At 40.8% G+C, this 22804-nt stretch overlaps 1 protein-coding gene and 1 long non-coding RNA gene across 5 annotated transcripts in view; one reads left to right on the top strand and one right to left on the bottom strand.

Annotated features, from left to right (window-relative positions):
• LOC135203687 (acid phosphatase type 7-like) overlaps positions 1-19485 on the bottom strand; it is a 41136-nt gene extending 21651 nt beyond the window's left edge. The window contains exons 1-9 of one of the 2 annotated variants that reach the window (XM_064233587.1): positions 19267-19485; positions 17298-17454; positions 16822-17016; positions 6948-7092; positions 6332-6407; positions 5716-5813; positions 5362-5545; positions 4749-4891; positions 4337-4477 (exon numbers count right to left, since the gene is read on the bottom strand). In XM_064233587.1, the coding sequence (XP_064089657.1) occupies positions 4337-4477; positions 4749-4891; positions 5362-5545; positions 5716-5813; positions 6332-6407; positions 6948-7092; positions 16822-17016; positions 17298-17439 (1124 nt within the window). In that variant the 5' untranslated portion in view covers positions 17440-17454; positions 19267-19485. Of the gene's footprint in view, positions 1-4336; positions 4478-4748; positions 4892-5361; positions 5546-5715; positions 5814-6331; positions 6408-6947; positions 7093-16821; positions 17017-17297; positions 17455-18764; positions 19057-19266 lie in introns of those variants that run through there. The other variant, XM_064233588.1, reaches the window with a different exon arrangement.
• The window catches only part of LOC135203690 (uncharacterized), a 336388-nt gene that overhangs the window by 4149 nt on the left and 309435 nt on the right, over positions 1-22804 (top strand). Inside the window, exon 1 of one of the 3 annotated variants that reach the window (XR_010311992.1) lies at positions 22546-22633. The exons of the other annotated variants lie outside the window; for them this stretch is intronic. This is a non-coding gene — a long non-coding RNA (uncharacterized LOC135203690). Of the gene's footprint in view, positions 1-22545; positions 22634-22804 lie in introns of those variants that run through there. 3 annotated transcript variants of the gene reach the window in all.

Genomic DNA, 22804 nt, shown 5'->3' on the forward strand with positions numbered 1-22804 from the left:
ACTTGCTGTTGACGACTTAACTCGTCCGCCAGGACGTTCATCTTTCCCGGAACAAATCTCGGACTAGCTGAACCTTCGCTTCGTTTGACCACAGGAGGAGATCCTTGGCTACTTCGTACAGAGAGAAAGACTGAGTCCCCCCCTGTTTCCGCACGTACGAGAGAGCCGTGGAGTTGTCGGAATGCACTGCCACTACTTGACCTTCCTACTAAGCTCCGAAACTGTCTGAGCCCCAAGAAAATTGCTAACAGTTCCTTTACATTTATGTGGAACTTCTTCTCCTTCTCCGACCAAGCTCCTGAAGTCCGTTGATTTCCCAGTAGGGCTCCCCAACCTGTGTCCGATGCGTCGGAAAAGAACTGTAGGTTCGGGAGGATGGTTCGTAAATCTAACCCTTCTTCCAACCTTGCTCGAGAGAGCCACCACCTTAGGTCCTCTTTTATTTGATCTGTGACAGGAAAGGTAATCGAGTCTGGTTGTGTCTTCCTGCACCAAGAGGCTCTCAGGAAAAACTGCAGAGGTCTCATGTGGACCAGCAGTCTTCCCAACGTCACAAATTTTCTCCACTGACGTCAATTTGCCCAGGAGCCCTCATCCACTGATTGGCAGAACTTACCTTTTTTGTCCAAGAAACTCCTGAACTGTCTCCAGACAGCCTTGGACCCTCTTCGGGCACAGAAAAGCCCGAAAACTTGAGCATTCAGAATCATCCCCAAATAAAGGATGCTCTGAGATGGAACCAACTGGGACTTCTGTTTGTTGACCAGAATTCCTAACTTTCTGGCAAGATCCAGAGTTGTTCCAAGGTCCTTCATGCACCGACTCTCTGATTCCAACCGGAGAAGCCAATCGTCCAGATAGAGGGAGATTCTTTACTCCTAATATGTGCAGCCAGCTTCCTATCGGGGATAGAACCCCTGGTGAAAACTTGAGGAGCGGTCGCTAGTCCGAAGCAAAGCGCCCGAAACTGAAACACCTTGCCTTCGAACATGAACCTCAGGTACTTCCGAGATTCGCGATGTATCGGAATGTGAAAATAAGCGTCTTGCATGTCCAGAGAGACCATCCAATCCCCCTGTCTGATGGACTCCAGAACCGACCGAGTGGTCTCCATATGAAATTTTGTTTTCTGGACATGCAAGTTCAGGGCGCTCATCCACAAAACCGGCCTCCAGCCCCCTGATGACTTGGGAACTACAAAAAGGCGATTGTAAAAGCCTGGAGGAAAATCCCCTTCTATCTGTTCTAGTCGCTTCTTTGAGAACAAGCAAACGCTTCCACTTCTGCTCAGCGCCAGAAATTTGTCTGAGCCCGGCGAGTATGCCTGGAATGGAATTGGCACAGGTGAGAGCGAGGGAGGTGAAACGAGAGGAATACGATAGCCGAACTTGAGTACTTGCACTACCAGGCTTCTGCTCCTTCTGTTTTCCCATTCCTCCCAAAACAGAGCCAGCCTGGCTCCCACTGGTGCATGAAGAGCCGAGCTTTTCATTTAGGAAGGTTTGTTTTAACCTTGGCCGAGGGGCCTTAGACTGAGGTCGCAAATTCACGACTTCGGTCGAAAGAAGCGCGTTGGGTTTTCCCTCCCCTCGAAAAGGCGCTTGGGCCAGAGGAGAAACCGAAGGAACAGTCTCCACAGGAGCTTTAGTCTCTTAGTAGACTGTGCCGTAAATCCGAAGTAGATTTCTTATCTAGCGCAGACGAAATTGACAACACTACATCGTCTGGAAAGAGGTTATCTTTCACAAAAGGAGCAAACAAGAGAGCAGACTTCTGTTGGGACGTAACCCTTTTAAAGAAGCAAAGGAGCACCAAAAGTTGCCTTTTCTTAAGGGTACCAAAGGCGATGAGCGAAGCTAACTCATCACAATCCATCCCTAATGGATTTGTCCGCACAGGACAGAACACCAATCCAATCCTCCGCGTAACTCCTGAGAAAGAGAAGGACAGTCTTCGATCTTGGCCGCTAAAGCGCCAATAGTCCAATCAAGGAAGCTAAAGACTTCCAAAAGTTTAAATTGATTCTTTACAACGTGGTCCAACTCTTCGCTGTAAAGAAAACTTTTCGCTTGCGGCGAAAGCAAGATCTTTCTAGAGGAGTTTCGATTAAACTGGAGAAGGTCTCCCTGGGAGGAGGCAGAAAAACTCCCAGAGAAGGAGCTTCCCCTTCCCCCCAGTTACATAAAACCTTATACCTCTTACGAAGCAACTTAGAGGGAGGGTAAGCAAAAAGAGCCTTCCCTAAGTCTCTTTTCATAGACATCCATTTCTCCGTCTCTTTAATCAACGAATGTCTAACCGCTTTAGATAGAACATTTTGTTTTGGGAGGAGAGGGTCTGAAGTTTTCCTCCTCATCAAAAAAGTCGAAGTTGGGGAGCGCGGAGCCGCTTTCTCAAAATAATCTGGATAAGATACCAGAAGAAATCTAAAGGAGACGTGAATAACACGAGAGGTGATGTGAATCCTCCTCCTCTACTTTTTTCCTTCTTCATTCTCCGATACCGCCGAAGAAGTAGACGGAACTACAACCTGATCTGAAGGTTTCGAACCACCCTTGGACTCATTCATCCAGTTGGTTAACATCTCTAACTGCTTGCAAAGGCAAAGCCAGAGACGAATCAAAAACAGTTAACGTAGGCTTGGAAGAGCCTAAATTTTGTTCAGCAGGAGGGCGGAAAAACTACTTGCGCCTCGCTTGGAGCCGCCGAAATTCGAGGCGAAACAGGCGCATCAGGCGTAACAGACGAAAAAGCGCCTAAAGAAACACCCTTAGAACTGCTAGCTACAGCGCTAAAACCACAATCTCTACTAGTAGATGGAGCCGAAAAAGGCACAGATTGAGGCGACGAAACGAGCCGCTAACGGCCGAGGCGCAACCCTACTCTCAAGCTCCCTTATAACCGCTTGACTTGGAGGAGGCGAAGAATCGGCGCCTGAACGCCTCTTTAAGGGGACGCGAAACGGGCGAATCTCGCCAAGAGCGCCGTGCGACCGGAGACGAATCGCTTGAATCATTTGAAAGCGTCTGACCGCAACACCTTTCCAACGCTTAACCGAGCCCTGTTGAGGCGCAACAGGCTCAACAAGAGAGGCGCCTGTCTGTGGGCAAATCCCGATCGACTCCCTTGGACTTCCGGTATGTCTTCTCCCCGGTGCGGGGGAGCTGGACAGTGACCTTTGTCTAGGAGACGTGTCAGGACAGACAGACGCACCCTCAACTACACTCTTACTGAAGCCGCTTTCTCCAAAAACGTCTTAACTGAATTACCAAGTTGCAAAACCGTATTCGCTAGTACCGAAAATTTTCCTGACTTAAACACCCTCGATTCCACAGACTGGCAATGGTGTCGGTAAAGAAACTACACGGGAAGCCGGAGAAGTGGGATTAGTAGGAGGAATAGGAGGTGTAGTTAAAGGAGACATAACAATTTGAGGAGAAACAGAAGGAACAGATGCATCGCAAGACGAAGCAGAGCTAAGTCTACTTTCCCTAAGCGCTGCTTTTCTAATTCTGTCTTTAGCTAAATTTCTCCTAATTTCTGGCTAGTATGAACTAAAAAACTTCCATTGAGAATCAGTCCAATCACTACACTCGTTACATGTTCGATCTGCTGAACAAACCTGTCCCCTACACTTAACACATTTAGTGTGAGAATCATACTCTAATTTGGATATCTGCTAGTTTTACATCCTGAGATGCAAAACCTAACTCCCGACGGACTAGAATCCGACATGGCAACGCCTAAATAAAAAGCAAAATAACAACAACGCCAAAAAAGAGTACTTCACCAATTCCGAAGATCAAATCCACAAGAAAAAAGCGAAGCAAAGTCATCCAACCGCACCGACCACCGATGTTCACCGGACGCCGGCAGGAAAAGAATTGGATTCACCTGGGCAGTTGTACCTGGTTCTCCCGCGAGTGGAGGGAGATGACGTCATCACCACCAGTGTTGGCGACGCCGACGCGCTAAATTTGAATTTAGTATCCTGCCGCTCGTGGAAATCACGGCTCTATAATTGTTCGGTAAGACACTACAATAAAACTTATAAAATAATAAATGACAATATGTAAGCATAACATATTCCAAGTTAAAGAATGCAACTAAACATTCACTTACTGAACTGACAACAATAAGAAACACATATTACAAGAAACAGCTATAACATTTGATCACATAAACTCACTAATTACTGTATATAAATATACAACATTAATGTATAAAGTTAATTAAACCCTTCTTATTCTATCCACAGACATGGCCTCTTAGTCTGAAAATGTGACTCAGTAGTTCATTAAATAATAATAGAAATAAATAAACAACAAAAACTAACTTTGGATTGGTATAAGGGGCTTCAGCAGATCCATTATATACAGTATAGTTAAACATCGGGTACAATCTTTCATAAGAGTGTTCATGAGCCCACACTGCCAAATCAACTCCATATTTATCGAGTAACTCCTCCATTCCATACCTTAAAAATACAAGTACTATTAAAATATTTCTTAATGCAAACAGCAAAACATGGGGAGGTATAGAGATAATTCAAAATTGACCTAATATGTAGATGTATTACATAATCATACTGTTAATTGAAGTTGAAACTAGACTCTTTCAATAATAGTAATTTGCTTTTCAAAGAATCATCTGCATTTTGGTTTTAAAAGGACATAAGTATCAATGTGCTTGATAAAAGGTTGGATTAATTCTACTCTATTTAAAATTCCTGTAACCGTCTTACTCACGTATGAACAACTGGTAAGCCAACTCTAGTAAGGCAGTCAACTCTTAAACAGTCATCGCCATCATTGTTTGAGCAGTACATGGGGCGGTGACCAAACAAAATAATCCAAGGTACTTTAGCTCGCACCTCAGGCCTTGTAGCTTCCTAAAGTCAGATATGAAAATATTCTTTCTTTATCTACAATTTTTGAAAATACAGTATGTTATTCAGGGCCTAATCAGAATCAGCCTCCTATTACGAGAAACTCAAACACTCTCCATCTGATAATTGATACATTGTAATGACATGGGATGATGGGTTTTCTAATGTATTTGTACTGTAGGAATAACTATTCAAGAATAATATATATTATGATATCTTAAAAAACCAGCCTTCAGACTATATATCTTATTCCACAAGTTTGAAACAAATATTCAAAAAAGAATTTTTCTTATAAAGTACCTCTGTAAAGTTTACAAATACAGTATCAATATTCTTTTAATTAAAGTTTTTTAAAACCTTATAAAAATTGCACCCCTGACTTCAGTATCAATGACAATTGCACTGAAACCTATTTCATATTATTGAAAACCATGAAATAACTTTAAGATACAAAAACGAAAATATCTATTCACCTCCAAATCCTTAATGAGCCAATCATACTGACGTGAAAGTGGTTTTATACCATACTCCATAAAGTAATAAGCTTCAGTGCTGATAGAGATGAAATGAACTGGACCCATATTCCAACTGAAGAAAAGGTTTTCTGTATCCTCATGATTAGGCATGCTGAACCTGGCACGATAATTACTGAAGTTGCTGTGGGAGGAATGCCCTTGTAAAACATCAAATTGTATGGCCACTCATAAACAAAAATACTGCAAATGTATGTAAGGCAAATGTATGTAAGTACTATTAAAACACCAAAATTTTCACATATCTGGTTTATAGCATGTCTTTTTATAACAAACAGATAGTCCTATACTTACTACTTTTGCTCGTGGTTGCCAACACAAGTCATATACGGAACATAGGCTGCAACAGGCTGGATCTGCCGCATGAATTGATCACCAACACGAGCATTTTCCTGTCAGATTTATTCTTCATGAAAATATGAACTTAACAATATGCTTTTGCTAAGCTACCTCTCATGAGGAAGATGGACAAATTTCTCATTCTTGTACTGTATATCAGTTCCACTGTGATATATACATACTAGTTCTCAGAATATTTTCCAGACTGACTAAAGGGTACGCCTGTAGCTACTTCACTCAAATTTGACAGAAGAGCAACCATAAGAAATATCTGACAATGAACCTTAGCATTAAAGCAAAGAGAAAATACTAATAAAACATACTACATACAGTAAATTGAGAAAAGCTGTTTATTTCTTGTAAGGTGTCATTCTCACATAGAAAAATATGTAGATATACTAGTCGTACCTTCTCAATTTAACTGTATTAATTACAGTTTGATACTGGGCTTCTGGTATGAGCACTTAGCTAAATGATCACATACCAAACTAATCTGAAAGAATGGTGAAGTATTTTCTTTTCTTTATTCAATTCAAAACTGAATTGAAGAAACCACAATAAAAATACTCACAAAATCCATATCATATGCAAAGTCTCCTACATGAATGATAGCGTCATATATCTCCTGAAATACTTCCTCCTGCAACCTGAAATGATGAAATTACTTTAGTCTAGACGACTTCAAGCAAAACTATTCCTTACAACCATTTACTAATTGATATTTCTTCCATCCACAAAACGAAACAAAACAAATCAAAAAAAAAAACCAAAAAAAACAAAAAAAAAACAAAAGGAATATCAACAAAAAACACTAAAATGAAATAAATTTCTGTACTCAAAGGTCAGTTTCTCATTGATTATCATCCTTAAAATTTTAATCAAATTTATAAACAGTGCATGTACAGGGTAATTTCTTATCCATAAGATTATGTTCTTCCAGAAACAGTGAAGATCTTATCAAATACTATTGTATTAGTGAGTAAAAATGAAGAAAAGTACCGATCAAGACTTAAATGTCAACAATGAAGGCTTTGTAACACTTCTACATTCAAATTTCTGCAATCATAATATACATCAGATAGAACTAACCCACCTGCTGATTTTGTTGCTGAAACAGAACCTGAAATAAAATCTTTCAATGGAACACAATATACTTTGTAAGCAGTTCATGGGGAGAGCTCACTCACCTTGGCAGAGACTGAGCATTGAGGGCTCCCATATCGCCAAACATAGCCACACGTACAGGTCCAGTCAGATGTACCGTTTTTTCCTTTTCCCACGTCAGAAACGAAAACAACTCTGACCATCCCAAAGGACTACCAACGTGATACACTGAAAAGCAAGACAATACTGGGGCTTTATTTCAATTTTAATATCATCTGTAACAGTAGTTCCTCCATTAAAATTAATGGAAAAAATGAAAGCCACTGGGTTGGCTGAGTGTTCTATAGAACTTTCTCATATAATGTTACATATCTTCAAACTTCTGGGATACACTATAGACTTGTTTTTCAAATGAGGTAAACTCATTAGTTGAAGAGAATTTGACCCAAAGTACAATCAAAGCTACTTCAACACAATCTAATTATGTAAAATAAATACCATACATGATAAGTCAACAACAAATACTATATCTTCATTACCATTTCCCTGTATTTGATTAACAGTGATACATCAACCCAAATATTTGAGGCCATACCCTTCTCCCGTTATAACCCATTTTAATAGACTTCTACTATCTTCATTAGGGCTGTCCAGGTCAGTATTTAACATAAGAGAGAGAAAAAAAAATACCTGACTGGTTGCAGGCCAAAACCTATTTCTATGACTTCTTTCATCACAATCTTAACCAAAGAAAATTCCAGTACTGTATACAGGAACAGTGATAAAACTTACAGCATCATGAAAGTCTACTGAAAAATCATATTAGTATGAAAAATCATACTATACATACTGGTGAACTAAGTGACCAAAACTTGAATACATAATATGAAGTTTTTATGTTAAAACAAAGTTTAATGTATACTTACCTGGCAGGTATATATATAGCTATATTCTCTGTTCCACCTGGCAGAAATTTTCAAAACTCGCGGCAAACGCTAGTAACCTATTAGTAGTTCAGGCAACCACCACCCCGTTACCGTGGCGCTAGCGCTAGGAACCGTTCCCAATTGGGCCAGATTTTCTCTGAACCCTGTCTCCTGAGGGGAGGAGGGTGGGAATTTAAATTATATACCTGCCTGGTAAGTAATTACATTAAACTTTGTTTTAACATAACTTCATTTTAATGTATGACACTTACCTGGCAGGTATATATAGCTGATTGACACATTTGGAGGTGGGTCAAAGACAGCAACATTATTAGAGTATAAAAATATTATTAAAATATTATTAAAACTCTAGGTTCCTTACCTGCTAAGGTAGCTGACTTCATAGGGTTCCTGCCCTCTAAGCCTGCTTAAACCTTAGTAGCTCTCAACAAGGAAGTGTCCTGTATGTTGAAGAAGCTAAGACTGGAACTGACAACTGGACGTGACCAATGTGTTGACAGAACCGTACAGCCCTCTTATGCCACGACATTCAAGCTAGTCATAGATCATTTACCTGAACTACACACACACCATCACCAGATAATACTAACAAGACTGATAAAAAAGTACCGAACACTTTTCTCAGACGACCAAAAACACAAACACCATCACCTAATAAAATCAACTAGCTTAAAGAAGGTTATGGGGTAGTAACTCCTTTGCCCAATACTGTACCAGAGGACACGTATGGACCTAGCGTCTGACAATTAATCAAAGGTTGTCTGAACATCTCTAAGATAATGAGACGCAAATATTGAATTAGTTCTCCAATATGTGGATTCAATAATTTCCTTGAGGGTAAATTTCTTTTTAAAAGCTAATGAAGTCGCAACTGCCCTGACTTCATGAGCCCTTCACTTTCAAAATACCAAAGCTCTGCTCTTGCACACAACATATGAGCTTCTCTAATTAACTCTCTCATGAAGAAGGCTAGAGCGTTCTTCGTCATGGGTCTACTGGGGTCTTTAACTGAACACCACAGAGCATCAGAATTCCCTCTGATATCTCTTGTTCTTTGCATATAAAACCGCAATGCTCTCACTGGGGGCAGAGAACTCTTTCTTGCTCGTGACCCACTAACCTCAGACAGACCCAAAACTTCAAAGGATCTTGGCCAAGGATTAGCTGGATTTTCTCATTCTTGGCCAAGAAACCTTCTTGGAATGAAACACACTGCGTTGCCATGTCTCCATCCCACCTTCTTCGATATAGCCTGAAGCTCACTAGCTTTTTGTTTAGCGGTTGCCAAAGATACTAAAAAGATTTTTTCAGTTTTCTTAGCAAACATCTCTCAGAGAGGCTTTCTCTAAAGGCTCGAATTTGCTAGAAGTTAAATACTTCAGGACCACATCGAGGTTCCAAGCAGGTGGCCTGCATTGTGGTTGTTTCTTCGTACCAAAAAGTGACCGCTAATCAGATCTCTAAGGTCTAAGTTATTCGAGATGTCTAGACCTCTGTGTCTAAAACACTGAGGTTAGCATACTCTTATAACCTTTGATTGTCGAAACTGACAATCCCAATTCCTTCCTCAAGTATAGAAGGAAATCTGCGATTTGGGTCACAGAGGTACTGGATGAAGACACTTTCCTGTTCTTACACCACTTCCGGAAATTCTCCCACTTCGACTGATATACTGTGATTGTTGAATTTCTTCTGGCTCTAGCCACTGCCCTGGCCACCTCTCTAGAATATCCACCTCGCTCTGACAAGACTTTCGATAGTCTGAACGCAGTCAGACCCAGAGCGAGGGTATTCTTGTGAAACCTGTCGAAGTGGGGTTGTCTGAGTAAATCTACTCTTAGCGGAAGAGTCCTTGGCGTATCTATTGTCCATTCCAGTACCTCTGTGAACCAACTTTGGGCCGGCCAAAACGGGGCTATTAAGGTCATCCTCGTCCCTTGGCTCTCCCTGAACTTCTTCATCACTTTCCCCAGTATCTTGAACGGAGGAAAAGCGTACACATCTAAGTTTGTCCAATCCATCAGGAATGCGTCGACCGCCACTGCTTCCTGGTCTGGAACCGGAGAGCAATAGGTTGGTAACCTTTTTGTTCTGGCTGTCGCAAACAGATCTACTACCGGACGGCCCCACAACTTCCACAGGCTCTGGCAAACCTCCATGTGCAACGTCCACTCCGTCGAGAGAAGTTGTTCTCTTCTGCTCAACAGGTCCGCACTCACATTTTTCTCTCCTTGTATAAACCTGGTGAGTAGCACGACCCTTTCCTCTTCCGCCCAAAGCAGAACTTCCTTTGCCAGATTGTAAAGGAGGGAAAAGAATGAGTCCCTCCTTGTTTGCGGATGTATGCCAGAGCCGTGGTTGTTGTCCGAGTTGATCTGCACTGTCTTGTCTCGAATCAAACTCTCTGAAGTGCTTCAAGGCCAAGAAAATTGCCATCAGTTCCTTCCTGTTTATGTGCCAACTTGTTTCTTTCTTGCTCCAAAGTCCCGACACCTCTTGAGGGCCTAATGTCGCTCCCCAACCCGCGTCCGACGCGTCGGAAAACAAGACGAGGTCTGGCTCTTCTGTGCTGAAGCGCCATCCCTCTGCTAACCTGCCTGGAGTCAGCCACCACTTTAATTCCCCTCCTTTACTTCGGCAGGAATTAGAAACTGGAAGGAATCCGGTTGCATTTTTCTTGGCCATTGAATCCTTCAGGAAAAACTGTAGAGGTCTCATGTGCAGTCTTCCTAAAGAAATGAACCTCTCTAGCGAAGAGAGTGTGCCCAGTAGACTCATCCACTCTCTTGCTGAGCATCGGTCCTTCTTTAGAAAGTCCTGCACCTTCCGAATGCATTGGGCTTGCCTTTCGGGGGACGGAAAAGCCCGAAAAGTCACTGACGATATCTGAATCCCCAAATAAACTATCTGTTGTTGGGGATCCAATTGAGACTTTCCCATGTTTACTACCAGACCTAGGTCTTTTGCTAAGTTCAATGTTTGATTCAAGTCCTCCAGACATTGACTTCTTGATTGGGATCTTATCAACCAGTCGTCCAGATAAAAAGACACTCTGATCCCTCTTAAATGCAACCATCTCGCCACATTGGACATCATCCTCGTGAACACTTGGGGGGCTGTGCAAAGGCCGAAGCACAGGGCCTTGAACTGAAAGACCCTGTCCTGAATCACAAACCTTAAATACTTCCTGCTTCCTGGATGAATCGGAATATGAAAGTATGCGTCTGTAAGTCCAGGGTCACCATCCAGTCCCCTGGACGTACCGCTGCCAGTACTGAATCGTTCGTCTCCATAGTGAACTTGGTCTTTTCTACGAAAAGATTCAGTTGACTCACGTCCAGAACTGGCCTCCAACCTCCCAGAGACTTTGCAACCAGGAACAACCGGTTGTAAAATCCCGGAGATTCGTGATCCAGAACAGGCTCTATGGCTCCCTTCTCTAGCATGGAAGCTACTTGCTCCCACAGAGCCGCTTTCTTCACTAAATCGTTGTAATTTGCCCCGAGGGCTCTCGGAGATGTTGCGAGAGGAGGTCTCTTCAAGAAAGGAATCTTGTACCCTTCCCGAGCTACGTTGACAGCAGGGATCTGCCTTCATGTTCTGCCAAAACTTCCCAAAAACCTTGAAGTCTGGCTCCCACTGTCGTCTGGAGGACTGAAATCTATTCGTTAGAGGTGGTCTTGGCTCCTCTTTTAGTGGGTACTCTCTTACCCCTAAAGGCGGGGTCGAGCGAATGTTCTGCCTCGAAAGGCTGTTGCGAAGGCCTAGTATCCTTTGAAGTTTTCTTAACCAACTTGGATGGTAAGAACTTCCTAACTGAAGACGAGAGAAGATCTTGAGTGGCCTTCTGAGAAAGGGAGAGAGCTATATCCCTAATCACCTCTGAAGGAAACAGCTGTTTCGAAAGGGGAGAGAACAGCAACTCCGATTTCTGAGAGTTAGAAACTCCTTTTGAAGCGAAAGAACACAACAGCGATCTCTTCTTTAGTACTCTGCTGTGAACAAAGAAAAGCCAGTTCATTCGTTCCGTCTCTCAGAGCCTTGTCCATGCAGGACATAATGCTCTTAGCTGTTTCTATATCCTGCGAATCCTCTTCTTCCAGGGAGTTCGCCAGTGCTCCCAAAGACCAATCCAGGAAATTGAAGACTTCGAAAGTCCTAAAAATCCCTTTACAAAGATGGTCAAACTCTGAAGACGTCCACCCAGACCTTAGCAGACTGTAACGCCTGTCTGCGTGAGCTGTCTACTATACTGGAGAAGTCCCCTGGGAAGAGGCAGGTACTCCCAGGCCTAGACTTTCTCCAGTAGCGTACCATACTCCTGACTCGAGCTAACTTAGCTGGAGGAAAAACAAAAGAGTATTTTCCCGCTTCTTTCTTATCCTTCATCCAGTCATTCACACGTTGAAGGGCCTTCTTCGCCGAAATTGACAGAGTCATCTTAAGGAAAGAGGACTTCTTTGTAGTCCTAGTCTTGGAAAATTGTGATAAGGGAGATAACGGAGCTGTCGGTTTGAATTCCCCTTCAAAAACAGAAAGAAGACGTGAAGTCAGAACCTTATACAGGCGGTCCCCGGGTTACGACGGTTCCGGCTTACGACGTTCCGAGGTTACGACGCTTTTTCTTAAATATTCAATGGAAAAATCCGTCCTGGGTTACGACGCTTGTTCCGAGGTTACGACGCTGACGCTTCCGGAACGCTCCGAGTTAACGACGCTTTTAAAAAACGCATACTAGATAAAAAATCCTTTTACAGTTTAGCACAGTATATTAATAATAAGTTTCTGGTTAGATTACAACAAAAATTTTGAGGTTATGATGATTTTCGACACTTTTTATGTCATATTTTTCGATGTTTTTTAGTGACGCCTCATATGCGGAACTAGTTTCCGAGCGAATGAATACATACTAGCTTGCGGTGCGCAGAGTTTACATATAACAGTCCAAAAGCGCAAATAATGAAAAAATCATTGCTTGTTTCCAGTAATAATAACAAAACGAAGTTTCTGGTTAGATTACAACGCAAATTCCAAGTATCCAAAGAGAGACATTATCCAGTAATTTGATCAGAGAGAGAGAGAAGAGAGAATAGAGAAGAGAGAAGAGAGAAGAGAGAAGAGAGAAGAGAGAAGAGAGAAGAGAGAAGAGAGAAGAGAGAGAGAGAGAGAGAGGCGTCTTCCGACGCTCCGAGTTAAGGACAGAGTAGTGTTTGTTTCATTAAACGGCCTCTGACTCATGCCAGTAAATGTTTTGTTGATAATAATATGAGCCTATTTAAAGATACGTTTACTTTAATTAGTCTATATGATACGTAAATAGTAATCAACTGTTCTTGTAGCCCTCAAGATTTGGCAAAATCGAAGTATCCAAAGAGAGTCTCTCTTTGGATACTTCGATTTGCAAATCTTGAGGGCTACAAGAACAGTTTGATTACTATTTACGTATCATATAGACTAATTAAAGTACACGTATCTTTAAATAGGCTTATATTATTATCAACAAAACATTTACTGGCATGAGTCAGAGGCCGTTTAATGAAACGAACACTTCTCTGTCCTTAACTCGGAGCGTCGGAAGACGCCTCTCTCTCTCTCTCTCTCTCTCTCTCTCTCTCTCTCTCTCTCTCTCTCTCTCTCTCTCTCTCTCTCTCTCTCTCTGACATTATCCAGTAACTGGAACCTTGACATACGAATTTAATTTGTTCCGTTACCATCTTCGTATATCAAAACAGTTGTATCTCAAAGCATTTTTTCCCATTAAAAATAATGTAATATGTATTAATCCGTTCTAGCGCTATGAAACCACACCTAAACACAGCTAAATTACATATAATATACACAATTTATACACAAATAAACAAGTAATAACACACATAATGATAAAATAACATAGCAATGTGATAAATGATAATAAATGTTAATAAAATCAATTAAAAAAAGAAAGGAATTTTACTTACCACAACGAAAGATGACGTGAGGCCAGCAGGGGGAGGAGGTAGGGAAGGGTGGCAGGGAACGATTTGTTCTCTTTTTATTTACGTATGTACATAATAACTACGTAATAAAACACAAATGAAATAACATTGCTAAACTAATTTTTATTTATTTTTTTTAATCAGTTCGTAGTTTAGAAAATGGTGTGATGCCTTTGAAAGGTTTTTTATAGCTTCCTTCTGCTTGATGATCGTGGATATTGTAGAAGGATTTCGACCATACTCGTTTGCCAAATCGACGATACGAACGTCACGTTCATGCTTTGCTATAATTTCATGTTTTGCTTCCATCGAAATAATTTTCTTGGGTTTTTTCTTATCACCTGCTTTGTCTTTAGCTTTGAAACCCATGGTTAATAATAAAATAGACAAAAATAACACGAAGAATAGGCGCAAATACAACGAACTAAACAACGACGTGTTAACATGCAGCACCAACAAACAAACAGACTGAACGCCATTTATCGGTAGCCTATACAACTAACACTCATCGCAAAATCGTATCTCAAATATTTCGTTGTATATCAAAGCTTATATTTTCGCAAATTTTCTGTTGTATCTCAAAACATTCGTATATTAGGGCAATCGTATGTCAAGGTTCCAGTGTAATTTGATCAGAGAGAGAGAGAGAGAGACGCCTTGGCAACAATGGTCTCCGAGATTGACGTAACGTTTATTTTCTGAACAGATAGGACAGAGAAGTGTTCGTTTCATTAAACGGCCTCTGACTCATGGCAGGAAATGTTTTGTTGATACTAATAATAATAAGCCTATTTAAAGATAACGTTTACTTTAATTAGTCTATATGATACGTAAATAGTAATCAGCTGTTCTTGTAGCCCTCAAGATTTGGCAAAATCACTCCAGGTTGTACATAAAACTTCAAGAATGTAGTGTCACTAGAGGATTACAATAGTTTTTACCTTCAAGAACCAGCATTCTTATATGAAAATAACTCCAGGTTGTACATAAAACTACAGGAAACAACATGTAGTGTAACCAAAGGATTACAAGTAAGGTTTTTATAACTTTTTATTAGTTTAAGACATATTTCCAAGCGTCGTTCCGGCTTACGACGATTTTCGGCTTACGACGCGTCTCAAGAACGGAACCCCCGTCGTAACCCGGGGACTGCCTGTAATCTGAAGAAGGTTCCGTATTCTTTTCCTCAACTAATTCCAATTCCTCTTCTGCTGAAGAAATGTCTTGTAAATCATTGTCGTGTTGACGCTTCGCTGAAGGAATAACGTCCTGCCGCCTGCGTCCTGCGGCTAACGAGGAATCGGCGTCCTGCCGCCTCTCGATGTCCTGCCGCCTGCGTCCTGCGTCCATCGTAGACACGTCTGCTTCCTGTCGCCTGCGTCTTGCGTCCACAATTGATCCCGAGTCCTGACGTTTGCGTCCTGCTTCTTCCGAAACCATTTTCTCCTTCCTGCGTCCTGCGTCCTGAATAACCAAGCGATCGCCTGTCCTCGTAGCGCCAGTGCGCCCTGAGTCCTCGACGAACGCGTCCTTGTCTTCCCTCTTAGAAGACTTAACGGGAAGGAAATCGTCCTTCCGCCTCGAAGATGCCTGCCCAGGCGCATCCCAAGACTTCACAAGAACTGCCAGCTTGGACTGCATTTCCCTTAAGAAACCCTTCGTACTATCTTCCTGAATGGTAGAGGACGAAGGAGGAAGATTACGAGCGGGACTGCGACGTAAAGGAGAGCGATCTTGTACTCTACCCGACGGAGAAAGACGAGGGGAAGATACACAAGAAGATGGAGGAGAGTCTCTCATCGAAATCCAAGGACGAGAAGGACGTATAGCGCCAGTGCGCCCTGAGTCCTCTTTAGCACGAAAAATCCTTTTCCTCTTGATCGGAACTGCGTCCCCGTCTTCCGAGGAGGACAACACCTCAGGACTACTCCAAGCCTCACGATCTTGAGCATGTCTCTCGAGAGCCGTTGACGTCCTGAAAGTCCTCTTGAGGGGGCGAGACACAACTGCATACCGACTTTCCCGCTCGGAAGTCGAACCATCCGAGGACGCACACTTCCCAGTTACGCCTTTTCTGCGGCGAACTGCAACAGCCTGGGAACTTGCAACAGGACTGTTCGAAGGGACGCCTGACCGCGACAAAACCTCTCTCGCCTCCCTTCGACTGTCGACATGCCTTCTCCCTTGGGTCTGGGAGCTTGACAGAGGTCTAGGTCTAGGAGCACGAGAGAGACGATCAGACGCCCCCTCCACTACACTTTCACTGACATCAAAAGCACTAACTTTATCCGTAAGTCGCTGTATCTGGTCGCCCATGGACGCAAGGGCAGCAAACACCTTCACAATATGTGTATCGTTCGCCTCCTCCGATACAGCGGCGGGCGCAGGAGATACCTGGGGAGAAGGAACTACCAATTCTACGTTAGAAGGAGCTGGAGAGGAAATACATTCACTCCTTTTACTAGAAGAATTCGACTTCTCACTACGAGAAACAGATCTCCTTACACGATCTTTCTCAAGTCTCTCAACATATTTCATAAATATCTTCCATTCCTTCTCTGATAAATTCTCACATTCAAAGCACCTATTCTCCCAAGTACACACATTCTCTCTACACTTCTTACAAATGGTATGAGGGTCGACCGAAGCTTTCGGCAACCTTACCTTGCACCCCTCTTTTACACAAACTCTAAACATACTTCCAGTATCAGACATCTTTAAAGAACAATCCAAAGCGAATGCCAAGCTAACGTTTCCGAGTACAATACCAAAGATCCATGAAAAGTCAGCAACGAGAATGAAAATCCTAGCAGGGAACCACCAACAATGTTGCCGGTTCGGCTGGCAGAGAAAATCTGGCCCAATTGGGAATGGTTCCTAGCGCTAGCGCCACGGTAACGGGGTGGTGGTTGCCTGAACTACTAATAGGTTACTAGCGTTTGCCGCGAGTTTTGAAAATTTCTGCCAGGTGGAACAGAGAATATAGCTATATATATACCTGCCAGGTAAGTGTCATACATTAAAATCCCACTTACTATATCTTGTATTTGGCTCTAAACTTTTTAGACCAACTCTATGTATCCACATGGTTCTATGTTCCAGTCCTCCATCTGTGAATTTGGTAGACTTTCCTTCTGCAGTAGAGTGAATATTTCCTATTCCATATTCAACAACAGACAAAGGGGTTTCACTTGGAGTTACCCATGTAATCACAATGTCTTGGTTGCTCTCTGTGAATGAAATGGCAGCATCTTAAAGGCAAGATTTTCTTTTACAATTACTTAATACAGATCATTCTTTTATATACACTTCTGCAAAAGACAATGGCAGATTACACAAAAATCTAACCAAATTGTATCAAATAAATTCAAATCTACTAAGAATTTTCATGCTTTCCTAAACAGGTTCTCTTGTATATTATTTTATTATACTGTATTCCATATTTTCAGCTGCTCACCCTAATAATAACTATACAGTATGATTACCAAAAACCATAAATGAAATCCCTCACCTCCAATAGCAATATGGATTTGTTGTGGTTGGAAATCTTCAACTTCCAAGGAACCAGTCACTTGTGCACTAACAATAGCAGGTGATGAACATGACACGCTTCTTAAACAAAACAGCATCAACATCCATATCAGCTTCCCCATGGCTCCTGAATCTGTCTGAAATAAATATATAATGTCAATATATAATTAAAATTATCATTATTCTAGCACTTAATCAGGATGCCTAAAATTATAAACACATGTTGAAATCACTTACCTGCAGAAGCTAACTTATTTATTCATTCATTTATTTATCACAAATTAGTTTTAATGAGACCCATGAGCCTCTCATTAGACTCATTGAGGGATCTGTTTAAGAATGAGAAGGAGAAAAATAGAGTAAAGTAAGGCTATAGACAGTGGGAAGTTACAAAGGATGAAACTCAAGTGAAAAGACTCCAAATGAAAGGTAGAAACCAACAAAGCTAGGGGTGAGGGAATGCTACGAAGATCTAGCACCATCCACAGTGTGTCATGTAGGCTATGGTAGATAACAAATGTGTACAGTACTCCCAGTACTACTTACTATCTTAGTTATCAGATCATAAGGAAAAAATATACAAAATTCATAAAATAACAATGTAACTGACATTTTCAACAAAAAAAAAAGAAAAAGACTAGATTGTATGAATTCCAGTATTAGGGTAAAAACCGCATGGTACAGGGGTGGACCATGTACGATCAATGTGTACAACCCCAAGAAAAGTACATTATAACGCGTCCTGACACCGGAGTAGAGGTCTTTAGCTCCATTTCTCACCCACAACAAGTCACGTCTGATGCCCATCTCCGATGTCAGGACGCGTTATAATGTACTTTTTTTGGGGTTGTACACATTGATCGTACATGGTCCACCCCTGTACCATGCGGTTTTTACCCTAAACAAAACTTAGCAACTTCTAGGCTATACTTAAGTAACCATATGGTACCTTTAATTTGGCCTAGTTAAGGATGCCGGTTAATACCTAAATACAGATAGTAACTTAGCATATGAAAACTACTTAAGGTAGACTGCCGAACTGGAAACTAAGCCTAATCAAGCTGAGCCTTGGACTGACATTACTATGTGGTAAAAATCAACCATATTTCATGGAATGAAGTTGATGTACTTCGAGTATCAGAAAATCCTTAAAGGTTAGTTGGCTCTATCAGGTACAGAGGACTACAAAATAGGTACTAGCTAGTATAGCTATCTGCATCACATAGGGTATTCTGCCATCAAGTTAAATAATATCAGCATCAAAGAGGATTTTCTACCATCAAGTAAAGTTGAAATCTGTTACCAAAACACCCAAATTTTAAAAAGGCCTTCCTAGTGTACGTCCCTGGAAGCCAATGTACACAAAGTGGTCAGGCCTAAGCTACCTACCTAAATTTGTAGCAGCCATTGCAAAGAAAATACGACCTAGACAGGTACCTTTACTTACCCTAACCTAGGAGGATGCCATTTCCTTACCTCCCACAGGAGGGCTTCACCTCCCCCTACCTGGACCCCATTAAGTAGCAAATCGTAGTAACCCTCCGTCTGCATACTACTATACCTAGTAGTAGCTTAACCAATACCTATGGCCTGTAGTATCTCCATCCATAGGGAAACGCAGACGAAGGATGAGAGACTAGCCTATGTACCATTATGGCATAAGTAATGATAAAAAAGTCGACATTCCAAACTTAAACTACGATTCCTGGTCAAGGGTGTAAAGGGGTCAAGCACTGGGATGGGTGTCCCACAAAGGACGTCTCATGATCGGCTATAGGATTTGGACAATACTACCTAGTTGGCCTATTAGGCTATGTGCAAAATACTCTTGACATAAGATATCCTAAGCATTTGGCTAAGAGTATGCTCATACTAATTTCGTTTTAAGCTTCTTAAAAATGCGTAACAAAGAGGATTAGCACGGCATGGATAATACGTATAATACTTACGACCTAATAACGGACTCAACGGAGTACTGTTATTGTCAACAACACGTTCGTATCACATTCACATCTGTCAAATTAATGCACCCTGATCTCTTTAAAATACTCGATGCCTATTACATTTTCACGTTTAATCTGACAATTTACTACTCAATATTTCATAAACTATTTCATATTCTTGTAGTAAGAGTTAACTAATAACTGAAATGAAGTTACAAAATATGGTATTTAAAAAATAATATGCCGACAGAGACAGATAAACAATGGAGAGAGTTTGAAAAGAAAAAGGCTTTCCTAGCGCGTTCTCTGAACAATTAATCAGTATTTCATCAACTATTTTAGTTTTTTGTATTAGTATTTATCTAATAACTATAATAAAGTTAGAAAATGTGGTATTGAAAAAATATGCCGACAGCGAGACAGATAAACAACGGAGAGACAGTGAAAGAAATGTAAATTTTGTAAACGTGGTTTAGGTATTGAAGTTGATCAGTGGAAAAGGTTTTGTTTTTTCCTAGTCATCGTTCCACCAAATGATAATTAACAAGCAAAACATTCTTTCCTGATGCTACTTGGACATCATTACAGCAAATTCAGCGACCAAATCTATTTGTCTCGGCACTTGGTTATTATTATTTTAATTTTCAAGAAACAATAAGTAGTAGACATTTGGTTATTTAATTCTCAGTGATGTAAAAATACAAAAAATAAATTAATTTTTCTGTACATGAGGCTCTTTTTCTTTAGTTATTGAAACCCTTTTTTTCTGAGATGACAAAACAACTTATCATGGAACTAAGGTCGAATGAGATAAGATGCAATGTCATTTCAGATAAGTTCGATATGATATAGTGTGATTAATTATCATTCAAGTGGAAGCTGTGGTCTCAATAATAATAATAATAATAATAATAATAATAAATAATAATAATAATAATAATAATAATAATAATAATAATAATAATAATAATTAAATAATACTACAGAAGATGGATGCCGGGTACCAACTCAAGAAAAGAGGCAACGGAATCAACCATCTGATGTTCATGGACGACATCAAGCTGTATGGTAAGAGCATCAAGGAAATAGATACCCTAATCCAGACTGTAAGGATTGTATCTGGGGACATCAGGATGGAGTTTGGAATAGAAAAATGCGCCTTAGTCAACATACAAAAAAGGCCAAAGTAACGAGAACTGAAGGGATAAAGCTACCAGATGGGAGCAACATCAAACACATAGATGAGACAGGATACAAATGCCTGGGAATAATGGAAGGAGGAGATATAAAACACCAAGAGATGAAGGACACGATTAGGAAAGAATATATGCAGAGACTCAAGGCCGATACTCAAGTCAAAACTCAATGCCGGAAATATGATAAAAGCCATAAACACATGGGCAGTGCCAGTAATCAGATACAGCGCAGGAATAGTGGAATGGACGAAGGCAGAACTCCGCAGCATAGATCAGAAAACCAGGAAACATATGACAATACACAAAGCACTACACCCAAGAGCAAATACGGACAGGACTATACATAACACGAAAGGAAGGAGGGAGAGGACTACTAAGTATAGAGGACTGCGTCAACATCGAAAACAGAGCACTGGGGCAATATCTGAAAACCAGTGAAGACGAGTGGCTAAAGAGTGCATGGGAAGAAGGACTAATAAAAGCAGACGAAGACCCAGAAATATACAGAGACAGGAGAAAGACAGAAAGAACAGAGGACTGGCACAACAAACCAATGCACGGACAATACATGAGACAGACTAAAGAACTAGCCAGCGATGACAATTGGCAATGGCTACAGAGGGGAGAGCTAAAGAAGGAAACTGAAGGAATGATAACAGCGGCACAAGAATCAGGTCCTAAGAACCAGATATGTTCAAAGTACGATAGACGGAAATAACATCTCTCCCATATGTAGGAAGTGCAATACGAAAAGTGAAACCATAAACCACATAGCAAGTGAATGCCCGGCACTTGCACAGAACCAGTACAAAAAGAGGCATGATTCAGTAGCAAAAGCCCTCCACTGGAGCCTGTGCAAGAAACATCAGCTACCTTGCAGTAATAAGTGGTACGAGCACCAACCTGAAGGAGTGATAGAAAACGATCAGGCAAAGATCCTCTGGGACTATGGTATCAGAACGGATAGGGGTGATTACGTGCAAACAGACCAGACGTGACGTTGATTGACAAGGTCAAGAAGAAAGTATCACTCATTGATGTCTCAATACCATGGGACAACAGAGTTGAAGAGAAAGAGAGGGATTGGATAATAAGTATCAAGATCTGAAAATAGAAATAAGAAGGATATGGGAGATGCCAGTGGAAATCGTACCCATAATCATAGGAGCACTAGGCACGATCCCAAGATCCCTGAAAAGGAATCTAGAAAAACTAGAGGCTGAAGTAGCTCCAGGACTCATGCAGAAGAGTGTGATCCTAGAAACGGCACACATAGTAAGAAGAGTGATGGACTCCTAAGGAGGCAGGATGCAACCCGGAACTCCACACTATAAATACCACCCAGTCGAATTGGAGGACTGTGACAGAGCAAAAAAAAAAAAAAAAAAAAAAATAATAATAATAATAATTATATAATTTTGCCACTTTAGTATTTGTGAAACTTATTGTGTTATATATTTACCTCATGTAATACCTGGTATTTACAACTTGATTCATGATAGATGTTCTATAACATCTATCATATATTTCATTTAATTTGAAGCTTGACGTGCATTAAAGGTTTAGCAAGAAGCATTTCGTTATATTCTAAGCCACTAGCTTTTCCACCTTATTATTCAGGTAATCTGAAAATCATCCTGGTAGTATTGTTGTGAATACCTAGATGCAGTACCCCAGAAAACATATCTTGCATATCTCTACTCTTTGCTCTTGATAGACATCAAGGTTTTATCATAAGAACGCATTGTTATTAATTATTGTTATTATAAGAATATCATAAGAAAGCATTGTTATTAATTTTTATTTATACATACCCGAGATATCAACTCTCTCTCTCTCTCTCTCTCTCTCTCTCTCTCTCTCCCTATCTCTCTTCTCTTCTCTCTCTCTTCTCTCTCTCTCCCAAATAATTATATTGCGATCATATTCATGATGATGATTATTAAGTATGTAGGAAGGAGCCATAAAATGTTTAAAATATTGTATTTATAAATATTAGCAATGTATAACTATTAACAAGAACTATCGTTAGTCGTTACTGTATTTAGAACTCTAGCTTTCGTCCCTTGATAAAAACAAACATAGTATTATTTGTTTGTTTACTCCAGTTTATGTACTTTTCTCGAGTGTATACCCAGTTTTCTTGGGAAATACCTTTTGTTTGGAACTTTATATAGGTATACCTATTGTTCATTTCAGAACAGTTTTGTTCAACAAATAGAACGTTGTTTGTAGCTATAATTTGCTGTGCAATAAATTTAAAAGGCTCAATAGGTAGGCCTATTAAGGTTTTTACTTCTAGGTCTATCTGCTATGTTTGTAGCTTAGGCTTATTTATTCCTTTGCCA

Source organism: Macrobrachium nipponense, chromosome 36, assembly GCF_015104395.2.
Source record: "Macrobrachium nipponense isolate FS-2020 chromosome 36, ASM1510439v2, whole genome shotgun sequence".
Classification (NCBI taxonomy): domain Eukaryota; kingdom Metazoa; phylum Arthropoda; class Malacostraca; order Decapoda; family Palaemonidae; genus Macrobrachium; species Macrobrachium nipponense.